This window comes from Corapipo altera, unplaced genomic scaffold (assembly GCF_003945725.1).
Source record: "Corapipo altera isolate COAL_440 unplaced genomic scaffold, ASM394572v1 51, whole genome shotgun sequence".
Lineage (NCBI taxonomy): Eukaryota > Metazoa > Chordata > Aves > Passeriformes > Pipridae > Corapipo > Corapipo altera.
Genome location: NW_020884892.1, coordinates 9,821,935 through 9,835,398, shown reverse-complemented (window position 1 = coordinate 9,835,398; position 13,464 = coordinate 9,821,935). Strand labels below are relative to the sequence as shown.

The 13,464-nt window shown below is 38.0% G+C and overlaps 1 protein-coding gene across 8 annotated transcripts in view; it reads right to left on the bottom strand.

Annotated features, from left to right (window-relative positions):
* ENPP2 (ectonucleotide pyrophosphatase/phosphodiesterase 2) overlaps positions 1-13,464 on the bottom strand; it is a 73,069-nt gene that overhangs the window by 22,913 nt on the left and 36,692 nt on the right. For 7 of the 8 annotated variants that reach the window (XR_003528033.1, XM_027645574.1, XM_027645569.1 and 4 more), the window contains exons 9-11: positions 10,545-10,600; positions 8,279-8,344; positions 7,417-7,489 (exon numbers count right to left, since the gene is read on the bottom strand). Coding sequence is in view for 7 of the 8 variants with exons in the window: in XM_027645574.1 (XP_027501375.1) it covers positions 7,417-7,489; positions 8,279-8,344; positions 10,545-10,600 (195 nt within the window). In the remaining variant the exon portion in view is untranslated. Of the gene's footprint in view, positions 1-2,583; positions 2,737-7,416; positions 7,490-8,278; positions 8,345-10,544; positions 10,601-13,464 lie in introns of all 8 variants that reach the window. The other variant, XM_027645575.1, reaches the window with a different exon arrangement.

Genomic DNA, 13,464 nt, shown 5'->3' with positions numbered 1-13,464 from the left:
GTTAGTTTCTTATAAATAAAGAACAGTATTTTTAAAAGACTATTTTATGTGAATGGTTTAGTCAAAGTACAAACATGAAATGAAACTCTGGACTTGGGATTCACATGCCAAGTCACTTAATGAAATTCACTTCAAAGGACATCTGATACTTAGACGACAACATGCACGTCACTTGAGTAGCACATGGGGCTCAGAGGGAACGTTCTTCAGCTTCAAAGCCAAGAGTTTCCAGCAGCTCAAATGACAGTTCTGGCCAAATTGTCAGCAGGCCCCAGAGGACACAGATACAATACTGTGATTTCTTCATTGAAGTTTCTTTTTCATTAAGAAAAAAAACCAGAAAACAGCAGGATACGAGACTGTGTTTTCAGTTTTAAGAAAATCAAATATTTTTTACCAGATGGCACAGAGGAGGGAAAAGTCAGATTTTTAGGCAGAAGACTCAGATTTTGTTTTGATTTTGAGAAGAAAACATTTGTTGTCACAATATGGCAACTTCTTCCTCATTTGTCTGTTTGATTTGGCTGATCCAAGTATCCACAATAAAAAGTCCTCCCAGTGACAAAACGAATTGTAACAAATTGTGGTTGATTTTGGCAGAATTTTCCAAAATAAACACCATGTTAGTGTGACCAAGAAAGATATGGTTCAGAAATTCTCCCTCTGCCTGAGTCATTAAGATTAGATACATTTTAAACGAGTCTGATAGGTTATGAGATAGGAAATATCAACTCCCCTGTGGTACTATAAATACACAGAGAAGTGACTTATGAGAGAATGAATCATGGTGGGGAACAGAAAGAACAGTTTCTGCAACATATGGAAGCAGTTTAGACAAAGGGTGAAATTTTGAAATATTTTAATTCAGGAAGGCCTAAGTAGTCACTTTAGTAAAAACTCTGGAACATTCAAGTTCAGAAAAAAAAGAAAATTGTCTATTTCAGCATTCTTCCACTCTTAAATAAAAAAATTTCTTCAACAAATGGGAATTCCATTTTTATGAAACTATTTATACAATGTCAATCATGTAAGAAAATAAAACGTTTACTCCGAATTCAAAGTTTATTCAAGAAAGCTGGAAATCCATAGAATCAAATATACTGAGTTGGAAGGCACCCATCAGGATCACTGAGTCCACCTCCTGGCCCTGCACAGGACACCCCAAGAATCCCACCATGTGCCCAAAAGCATTGTCCAAATGCTCCCTGAACTCTGTCAGGCTTGGTGCAGTGACCATTTCCCTGGGGAGTCTCTTCCTGTGCTCAACCACTCTCTGGGTGAAGACCCTTTCCCTAACATCCAACCTACACCTCCCCTGACTCAGCCCCATGCCGTTTCCTCGAGTCCTGTCATTGGTCACAAGAGTGAAGAGATCGGTACCAGATGGATTTTCCGTTAATGTTTGCTTTTGTCAGCAGGCTTGAGGCTTCTTTTAGAAATAATAACGATAAAAAACAGAGCAACAGTAATTACAGAGATTTCAAGTGAAGGCAATTTTGTTCAGCTTCTCTCTTCAGCAACTTGATCTCCTCTTACAGCTCACATTCTTTTGCAGATGTAGCTTTCAAAAAGTTATTGGCAAACAAATAGAACTCTTGCACCCTTCTTCAGCTAATATGTTAATATCAAGGCTTTAGAAGACTGTACAGAAATATTTTAGCTTTCAGGATGTATGGATCTCTAAGATGATGCTACAATAAAGAGTTGGAAGCATTGTGAAAACATCCCCACAAAAAAAGATACTGAGAAGAACGCTTAAAGCCTCTTGTAGTATACTGTGGAGTGTCAAGGCTTTTGTTTCAAGCTTAAAGGAGAAATATGTAGGTTGTTTATTTAAGAGTTTTTTAATTATTTAGTTAAATTTCTGAAATGAAAATAATACTGAAGTAGTCTGTAACCCCTTCTAGTGTGTTAGTTAGTGCCACGTGGAGAAAGATCGTACACTAAGGAATACCCTTTTCATCCACTTGCATTTCTTATTAAAGCAATTTCTATTTGATGTTTTCCTTGTGAAAACAGAGTAGTGCACTATCTCTGTTGCAAATACAGCATTCAGAAATCATGTAATCAAGAATCCCTTACCCTCCAAAGTCACAAAATGTCTTTAAAAGGTACATTTTTAAAACAAATGTTCTTTTCCTTTTAGATTTTATAAGTCATATTTTCCACAACCATCATGATTAGACATAAAATCTTGAATAATCACTATGCTCCTACGAGGTGGGAGTTAAGGAGTCTACAGCCTATCACAGAACTTGTAATAGTTCAGAAGGGTTAGCAACAGCGGAATTGTCTTCCTGGGGATTTATCTGACATTGCCTCCAGCTGACGGCTGGATTTAAAAATATTAAGGGATTATAAAGACAACTCTCCCTAATGCAAACAGTCTGAAATAAGAAAAACATAGCTCCCAGAAGGCTTGGTCTGGTTTGGCTGCTTTCCTTTGGGTCCTTCAGTACATTTAGAAAAGTTTTGGCTGCAAAATCCCAACCTGAAGCATGGAATGAACTCCCATGTTGAAAAAAATAAAGACAACGCAGTGCCTAAAAAGTGGCACTTCCACCATAAATTTTTGGAACTTACTTTCTTCCGACGAGTTTCCGTAGAATATTGATCCACTCTATGTACTTTTCTTCTTTTCTTTGGAGCTGCAACTGGTCTTTCCTGTCTCCTCTTAGGAGGAAGCTTTCTCTTAGGTCTCTTAGGCGGAGTAAGAGGGGAGCCATAACTACTCTCCTGTACTGGCAGGGAGAGATGTCTGGACTCAGAAAAAAAGCCTGTCTCAACTCACATCAGATAGTAAAGCTATGTGTGCCAGATAATCCTGAAGCATAAATGCTCTGGCCTTTCCAAAAATTTAGGCTTGTGGACAATTTAGGATCTGTCCCTCTTTAAGGAGGAATCCACCAAATTGTACTGAAAGCAGAGCAGTTACAAGAGCAGACAGCATAAAAGCAAATTAAATTGGTGTTTCAGAAGATAGGTGGGGCTTCTGGTTTTGAAAATATATAGTTATCTGGGGGGTGTTAGTTATAAGATATTAATCCATTAATATTATAAAAAATTAAGTAAACTTAATTTCAATTAAAGCAAAATTCATTGCACGCCATTTAATAAGTGTCTGGGGATAGAGTGCTGGTGGAAATGCAACATTTCACTTGAATGATGGCTTAGGTATGAGTATTAGAGCCTGTTCAGTCTGAATGACTTCTGCAAGGTTTCCCACATCCAGTTTTGGGCTGAATCAGTGACACCAAGTACCTTCATCCGCAGCATTAGCAGGTGCCACTATCGTGTGCCAGATCTTGTAGCCCACTGGAATCACCAGAACCTACTCTTTGGGGTCTGCAGATCAGAGCTACAAAGGTGAGACAGTTAGAATAGAGCTCGTATCCTTCAAATCAGCCAGGCAGGGCACATTAGTGGCAGCGCATGAGAAGTCTGCCCTGCTACCTCTGCCTCATTACCAGCTCCATGGCAATTTCGAGAATTTTATTTCCTAGCACTTTCAGTGTGGCATCTCATTGGGTATTGTTATTGTTCATAATGCACAACTACCTGGGACAGACTTATGGAAGGAAAAAAAATTATATAAGTTTAAAAAAAGGAGATATAGCTAGAATAAACTACTATCCCATTAATCAGCTTGCTTGTAATTTTAAACTCTCCTGCTCTCTCTGACTTCAACACAAGTCACAGGCTCCTGACACTGCTCATATGGTGTGTGAAGTGCTGACAGGTGACGCCTACCAGGAGATAAACTACAATATGCTGTGTGTGACAGAGCATGCTGAATGGGCTTGAGAGGAGTTGGAGATTTACGATGTTATTTAACTTCTGTGTACTTAGGCAGCTTCTCACAGTTGTTCAGTTACAGAGCTACATAAACAGGGAAGGGGAGGAAGGGGATGTTACCATCTGCCATGCTGTTTCATTGCTTCCAACGCAAGCAGCTGGAAAGGAGATTCTAGTCCAGTCTCATTCGTCTTTCTCCAGAAAGGCATTTTAATAAAGCAGCACCAGAGTTTTCTGTTTTTAAAATGCTTCAAGCTTTGTGCAGTCCTGATGAGAGGAGCGGCAGGGAAAGGAAGGATTCTCATTTTACTGTCTCTGAATCGGCCCAGACAGAGCTCCACAATGCCAGAAAACGCGAGGTCTGAACACTGAAATGCCTGTCTCAAGACAGTATGTTAGAAGAGCAGCAGAAATGGCTTAGCAGTGCCAGATTTCGATGTATTTTAGAGCTCTTAAGGTAGTATATTTCCGGAATATTTTATGTAAAAAAAAGTTAGCTAGGAGGAAAAAAAAAAAAAAGCCAAGTTCTTATTAACCAGCCAAATCTTAGTCTTGCTTGAGAAGAGTCATAACAGAGTTATGGAGGAAGGAAACAAATCCTTCCCTGCTTACAGAAGGAAACTGTAACATTACAAGGGTAACTAGCCAGCCAAAGCTCTGCTTCTTGACCCGGATGGACCAACCTACCAGAGTTCAACTGCAGAAGCACAGAGGGAAAGAAAAAAAAAGCAGAAGTAAATCAAAAGCAAGCATATATTTTATATGTCCCATAACTGCTCCTGGAAACATAATGGAATCCACTGAAATACTAAAAATAAAACAAAAAACAAAACACCAAACAAACAAACAAAAAACCAAAACCAAACAAATCCACCACGAGGCAAAAAAAACCCCCAACCAAACCTAGACAACCAAGTCATTTACACTGAACTTCATGTTAGAGTATATGCAAAGTTACACTTGTGTACACTAGCCATAATATCAATTCATTAAAGGTTTATGTGTCTCTAAGTCCCTTTACTTCTAGTTTTTAAGACACTCTGCAAATATGATGTTGTGCATGTCCTGGGAAGCTCTGAGTGCCATCTGCTGAAGCCTGGAAGCTGAAAACTATCAGTAACAGATGCCATTAAACCTTTAAGATTATATATTTAAAATATATTTAGAATGTTGTTTGGTACAATAAGCTCTAATTCACTTTATTCTACAGGAAACTTGTAAGATTTGGAGGTTTTCAAGATATAAAACTATTTCTCAAACTACTACAGCAAGAAAAATTCAGCATAAAATATTCACTCTTCAAAAGAAGAAATAAGAAGCTCATTTAAAATATAACAGAGTCCTTATGAGCTTGTTTTCAAATATTATTGTTTTGCTGATCTGCGTTTGCGCGAATTAAAATGATCCGTACTACTCCAGCTGTCTAAGTACTGCCAGCATCATACAAGAAAAGAATGATTTCACAGGGAGGTTACACTTTCAGTATATCAAGGAAGTAGCAGAAAGGGATCCCTTTGAGGACTTTCTTCCAGCTGGTGTATGTAAATTTCATAGCTCCTAAAAGTTACATTGAAAGCAGTGTCAAGAGAAACAATGTAAAATACTTCCTAGCTTTTCAATCCTGAAACCAGGCCCCTCCCAAACCTCAGCATCTGTATACTTACACAGCTGTATTCATTTACTTAAATTTCCATTCACAAAGTTAGCTCCACTGTTTGAACTGCAAACCCATACTAAGCTCTGCCAAGTCATCTGTTCTCAATTTGCTAAAAATCAATTTCACAGTCTTCTTGTGTTTAACGCAAATGACATAAAACTATTTTTTTGCAAAAGTTTCATAAGCTATTAATTCACACTTATTAAGAGGCTAAGCTTTGCCTTGCAATTAGAGATCAACCTTCAGATAACTGTAGAGAAGAGCCTCCAAACAGTAACAGTCTTTGGAGACTTTTTCCTTTTATAGTGACTTTTCCTACCTTGAACACTTTCCTAACTTCACTTTTTAGACTTTTACAATTAACCTGAAACTAGATTGCTATATTGGATACTAAACTGGTTTGTTAAACACCACAATTTAAAGAACAATTTCAATATCATCATCTTAATATTCTCCTTGAGGTCCATGGAAAAAGTTCCACAACCCTGTTCAGAAGGAGGTGGTTGTCTCCAGATAAATAAAATTAGAGTTTTCAGTCATAAGCTACATATAGTAATTGTTACACTTCAGTAAGAGTAATTATAAAGCATTATTGAGAAATATATCACTGAATCTGAGAGGTCTCATTACTGATACCTTGCCTGATTGAATCAGACATAGCTCTTGTTTTGAACCAAATGACAACATGGACACGTATCCTGCCTGTCAATTTAAAAGGAGTGTTGGTAGGTCTTAACCACCCCTTATCCAGAAAAAGGACTGCTTCCCTCCATCCACTGGTATTTCAGCACTGGTTTGGAATAGTTCCTCACACCCGCTGTTCTCGGACCATGGCTCAAACTGCTCCAACAGGGATGCTACCAACTGCAACTTCATAATCGCTGCAAACTATTTCAACAGCCCAAATAACTCGAGCACATTAAAAAATACTAATGTTGCTTCCCTTCACTCTCTTCTCCAGTCAAAAAACAGCTACCAGATGTATACAAACAAATAAGAAACTACTGCTGGGTACCTGGCTGCTCAAGGAAATTTGTATTGCCTCCCAAGATGTAGGCATCTGATACATTCTTCACTTTTCAAAGATTTGCAAACATTTGTTTGCCCTTTGAAAAGCTTATATAAACACTCCTAAAGTCTTGTGATGGGAATCTGCACACATACATTTGCACTGAAACTAGGGGACCTTTGCCAGACGTCAGAGATTATTGGAAATGCCTGATCCCAGTCACACGAAGTGGGATATTTGGGTACAGAATTTACTTTCCCTCCTCACAAATCCCAGGCAAATGCATAATTTTTAAGTTCTTGTCAGCTGGACAGTGCTGGCAGGGAAACAGTACCCATCAGTTGCAGACAGCTATCTGAAGTCAAACAAAGAGTTAAACTACTGCAGCATGTTGCAGATAATTTTTCATTAAAACGCTTTATGGTGCTTCAAAACTTTCTTCAAACTCAACAGTATGGTCCTGAGGGAACAGTATTGGCAAAGCTTTCTGAAACCCTGTAGGGCCTATATGAAACTGCAACTAGCAGCTTTTTACAGTTCCTGACAGACTGGAATTATTACTTTGTCTACTGCAGGCTGTCAGCTTAAACAAAGTTTTTTTCTGTTCTGCATTTTTCCTCAATATTTTCTGCATTATATTTTAATTACTTTTAAGAAGGACAAATTTTTAGAGAAAAGTCAAATTATGCTGTTGCACACAAACATACTCCTGTCTTTGCCAAATCTTTCCTTTTGCATAATCATATCACACATGGGTAGGTCCTTCTCACGGAAGTGAATCTCACATGATAAATCCTTTAAACAATAACTTTGTTTTCTCTTGCAGAGGGGATTCATGCTGCAGAAACAGGTGGGAAAAAAGTTGCTAAAAATGCTACTCCTGAGCACCATTAATTATTCAAAACCCAAGAATTTGAGAGACCTGCTTTTTCTGCAGAAAAAAATCTGTACTAACCTCTGAATTGAAAGGACCATATCTGTGGCCAGCAGCATCTGGTTGCTCAGAGTAGAAAGCATAAACATAAGGCCTGAAAGGAAGAAAGGTTCTTGTTCAGGTTAGCTTTCCTTTGACAACACAAAAACATGGGCCTGGCTAGGTCAAGTCAAGTCAAGCCAACTTTCCAAAGAGACTTATCTTTATGGAAAAAGAACTGTTTCTCAGTCATACAATCACAGAATCATTTAGCAGTCCTTTGTTGCCATGGTATAATTAAGCAATTACTTGTTTTGCAGCTTTATTAAATCCAAGAACACACAGAGGGAGGCACATGGGGTACCATCTGAGGACACACATTCATTCTAAGTCTTGCAGGAGAAATCACAACAGCAGCTCGCCTGAGCTTTGCAGCCAGCAGCATGTGGGAAGTTGTGCACTAAACCCCACTCATAATTAAAATCTTAACATTTTCCTAGTGCTCAGTGTCCAGTTCTGCAAATGCCATTGTCTGTAAGGTTGTTAAACTATATTAGGCTCAGTAGGATAAGAACAATCCAAGCTAATCCATGCAACTACATGCTTTTTGATAAGAAATAAATCCATACCATACATTTATTTGGAAGAATAAAACTCCTGATGGGGAAGAGCTAATATTGGAAAACAAAACAACAACAAAAAAAACCCCAAAACAAACAAAAAAACCCCCAAATACCCAAAATCTTCCACTAAACACAAAACTCAAACAAATCCTTAAATCAGTGATAGCCTGTAGCAGACAAAAATGATTTTTGGAATTAAATTTCTCCTTGTTCTTCCAACTACCTCTAAGGAGAAGACAAACTAGCAGTTATCCAACAGCAGATGACAATAAGTGAATTACCTTTCATTGTCTGGAAGGGTTAGCCACTGCAGTATTGTTAATATTCTGCGCTCATGGGGGATGACACTAGACCACAAAATACAGAAATATACCTTGTTATCATAGGATACAGAAAGCATCAACAAAACTTTGTTATGAACTGATTCTAACAAATAAAATAAAACATAATAGTGTAATTTTATTTTAGCATGATGTATCTTCTTTGTTGCTTAATACCAATTCTTAATTTGTAAACAGAATCAGATCAGATCTCCTGAATGTCTACATACTCCAAAAGAAAGATGAATAGAATTTTGTAACTGCATTCAGAACTCAAGGCAGTAAATCTAACATAAAAGTGAACAAAGATCCATTCTGGTAGCTTTAACCCAGATGAACCTTTTCTTGTGCACAGTCGTGCAGCCATTGGAGAGCCGACATGAGTAAAAACCATTACATTACTCACATCAGTTGCAGGTTTAAATGACCATCCTGCTCTGGTAGTCTTGCAGACACTGGACAAGTTCTCACAGACTTAACAGTAACCAAACTGAGGGCTAGGCTGGTGTAAATCAGAATCAGTAATCTGAAACATCAGGCCATCAGCACGATGATTTGCATAACTATGACAGCTTCTCACCCTGCAGAACAAACTCATCCTGTTTACTGTTTGTATAGTGACAACCATTCTCACTTGGCTGCTGAAGCCAAGCTCATGCTATGAAAATGACTATCCCTATAAACAGCTGTTAAAACTCCAAATATCTTGGTCATCTTCGGAAAACTCTGCAGGTCAGTGACCACAGTTATTTTAATACAATAGCACAGTCAGTCCAGATTCCATTAGATCCATAACAGAATCCCAAGACAGGAATCAAAGACAACCATCAGAGCAACCATGCTGAATTAAATTCGGCATTCTTTGGAAACATCTGACAGAGAAATAGACATGTCAACAGCCATTTGGAAATACATTAATTTTTCATGCCTTGTAAAATAACAGTGGCCTCAGTCTCCAACAACATGGAGAACTTTGAGTTGTAAAAACAACTATAAAAATGAGAATTTATGCTAAAATTTGCAAACAAGGCAATATTTTAAAGTGCAATCATAATCTTGGGTACTGCTCAATTTTTATATTTTTATTAATTTTGCAATATGAAAAAAATCCATCATTGCAATTAACTAATTTCTGACTAAAATCTTTTTAACAATTCTGTTTTCCTAAAAGAGTTTGCCTGAAAATTCTCCCCAAAAACATTCTATGTCCCAAACTAAATAATATATAGGCATATATATTTAAGGCATATATATTTCTTTCATACATGAAGTAGCTGTCTTACTCCTTTACTATTGCCATTCATATGGCATATCCTTGGTTACCTTCTGTAACATTATATATCCCCAAGCATGCATTGGCCAGGGTGTTTATGGAGATTATGTAGCTATAGAGCTCAGGAATCACATTGATCTCTTTGGTTTGCAGAGCACCAGAGTGGAGCTCTGTCAGAAAATCATCTTGCAAACCTAAACCTATCACTGGCTTGTGGTATGTTTTATATTCTGTCCATATGATATGATATTTAGAGCAGTAAAGAGTATTATGCCTAATGGAATCACAAAAAATAGGCAAATCCCCTTACTGTTTCAATCATGCAGTTTAAACCTTTGCTCCTGCAATCCTGCCACTAAAATGTAATGGAGAGACTGATCCATATGAATTCCTCAGAACTCAAAAATTATCAAAATGCATTCATTTTTGGTTGTAGCTTTAGTTGGGATGAGGAAAAATAGGTTGGAATCATTAAACAAAAGAACAAACAACAAAGATCCTCAGGGTTGTCTTTTAAGAAAGAGAAATTGGATATCTTACTCAAAGGTCAGACTGTATTGTAAAATGAATGAGTCAGACCTTTGAGTCAAATAGGCCGGTGATGTCAGCTAACAAAGAGGACAGTAAGAGTCTTCCACTCTTAGAGGACTTGGAAACATTGCTAGCAATACTAAGGAGGCAAAAAAACACACTGTGAAATGAAAGAGCAATTTTTCACAAAGTTACACATTTTTCTTTAGACAACTGCTAAAAATCAGTGCATGAATCTAAAGCAGCAAACTGCAGCATCAGCTTTAGTCATCAGAAACATCGAACAAATGAAACAATGGAGGGTTACAGGTGCAGTCTCTAAGCTACCAAATGCTTACAGAAAGGAAAACAACTTAATAAACACTTACATCAAATTAATTCCGAGTTATTAGTTAAAAATCTCCAGAAAACAGAGGAACTTACATAGACCAGAAGAACGTGCCAGCTTTCACCCCTTGTTTGGCTGCAGTAATCCAAATCTAATGAGGAAAAAATAAGAGGATTAGAGTGCACTCAGATCTTTAATGAATCTCTGAAATCAAAAGAAAATATTTTCAAGACACATTCTTCTACCCTGAGCCTAGAAGTGGAAATTTCAGTTTTCAGTATGTGGTCCTAATTTGAAAATGTGAATTGACTAGACTGTGCAAACTCTGCTGCAGTGGGTCAGCTGCTGTGCTGCAGACTTTCACCCCTATATCTTTTTGTTGCTTTTAATTGAAAGTACTAAGATTCACGACCAGGAATTTCTCCAGCATATAATTTAATTTTCAAAACCCAGCCATTACTAATCTGACCCTTTTAATGTTCAGCTGTTTAGGTTTTGGAGGATACTCAGTTAGAAAGGAACATACCTTAAACACTAATCAGTGTCTGCACAAATGTCTCTCTTCCCCCATATTCTACCATCAGTAGCCATCAACAGAAAATGTGTTAGAAAAGAGCATACAAAAAAGGGAGCAGACAAGTCAGCAGGTGTTAAGAAAGCAGAGAGACACACCTTCCTCCACAGATGTTTAAGAATTTTTTGAGCTCACCCGACATGGTGATTGATGGAAACGACAGAAAAAAACTCCAATAATTTTTTAACCCTTTTTTCAATCCTTCAATTCCCATAAATTTTTCTAGCTATAAATCAGTTTGTAGCAGAAAGTTCCACAATGCAGTCACAAACTGTAAGAGTGAATTTCTAATTTTGTTTGTTTTAAAGTCTGCCAGTTTCACTGGGGTTAGGGTACTGTTCTCATACTTTGAAAACAGGTTACTAATCTTTCTCTTCCCACTTCTGTGCAACATCCATTATATTCTCCTCTATTTATTCCTGTTCAAACATGAGTAGTTCTGGTTTGTTTGATCTTTCTGTAACAAAAGCTTTATCATACCCCTGGTTATCCTCATCATCCTTCTCTTTCTGCCTCCCTTCACCCTCTTTCTCTTTACTATCCTATGACTCTGCACAACACAAGGGAATGAGAATGTCCACACATCAGAAAAGTTCACAATAAAGGAAAGCAAACAATATGAGTTCGTAGCCCTAGAGAACTAAATGTCTCTTGCAAGGAACTATCCAAGTTATCTCAAAACTCATTTCTAAAGTGACAATGGCTTAAAGGCCAGCACTGTGTATAAAGCTAGATTATTTCTTTCCGTTATTTATGCATACTGCAATGTATCTGCTTCATGAGGTGTTAAGACAAAGCGTAGTTCCCTTACTTAATGATTGCAAAGTCTTTAGTTTACTTTAAATCCATTCTTTGAAAGTGCATTCTAAGTCACTACCTTGTTTAAACAGGCACTTGTAAACTCTTATCTGGATACGCATTATTCATGTCATGCCTGAATTATTCACACATCAGTCTTAACTGAAATAAATTCAGCACGGTCTGATTAAAGATCATCTGCACAATGAGGCTATAGTTAACAGCTATTAAATTTGGATATTGTAATGTTATTTATGAGAAAATTGCCAACAAGACGATGTGTCTGCAAAGTAGCTGCCAAAAAAGGGGAAAAATGGCTTTGAATTTGTATAGGAATTTGGGGTTTGTGGTTGAATAACAGGGATATTGTTTTCAAAATCTCACAGGATACTCACCCTAACAGGATGAGACAGAAGGATGCAAGTGAACAGGAGAGATGAGGACATGTGCCTACAATCCAGTGACCATGTCCACACACTGCAGTCAGAGGTGCAATTGCAATAAAAGTATGTTTGTTTGCGCCATATAAATCAGCAGAGGGTATATAACTTCAGCCTGGCCCCTGTGTCTAACTAAGGTAGTTATTTGTTACATATTCTTTCCTGTTATTCCTAGGTGAAAAAGGACCCACACTTAAAGTAATTACATTTTTCTTTGCATTGCAGATTTATTCCTAGAGGAGAACCCAGTCATGGCAGAGAAAGGAAGTCAAATACAAATTCAGCACGAGGTATGTCAGCTCCACTGCTGTTATGCTCTTTGGTCTTACTCTGCTTGGAAAACCATTGTCCCTACAGAGCCAGAAGAGATTTATTTTTCTTTGAAAGCATGTGTTCCTGCAAGTTTAAATAATTTTGCAGATATCTTTGGTAAGGTACCAACAAACTAAGTCCAAGGAATTCAGTGCTTGGATTTCACCATCTGCTAACTCTGCGTTGACTTTTTAGTCCTTTGGCCTACACAGGTCCAAACAGTCCAGTCTGCCTGTCTGGCTAAATGAGACCAGCCAAGTTCCACCCTCAGCAGCTGAAGATGTCCTGCACTGCTCCTGGCTGTTAGCACTCTGAATTTACCCATGACACTGTGTATTTTAGCCAATGATTTTAAACATGTGCCAAAAGACATTGTCCCTCTGGCAAAGGAATAACTGGATTCTTCCTACATTGCCAAGGCAGCCAGCACACCTGCGAGAAAGTGGTAGCTATTTCTGATTCATGTTGAGCATAGACTGTGCTCCATGAATGTCACAGGAAAACAGCATTCACACTTTCTGAACTAGGAGCAATGCACTTCTAAGAGCAGTAAGGGCACTCAGACTGGCTTCAGAGAGGGACTAAAAGCACTCAGACTGGCTTCAGAGAGGGAAAAGCTGCACCTGCCCTGCCCCAGGTATTTCACCTCCGGAATGCAGCCATTTACATTGGCATTAACTGTTTGGATGAGTACACCTGTCTGCTGCACTTGAAATAAGCTCAGTAGCTAAGACAAGGATCTGTTAAGTCAAAAATCAGCAAATCAAAAGGCCCATATCTGTCCACATATATCTGTCCACATATATCTGTCCACATATATCTGTCCACATATATCTGTCCACATATATCTGTCCACATATCTGTCCACATATCTGTCCACATATCTGTCCA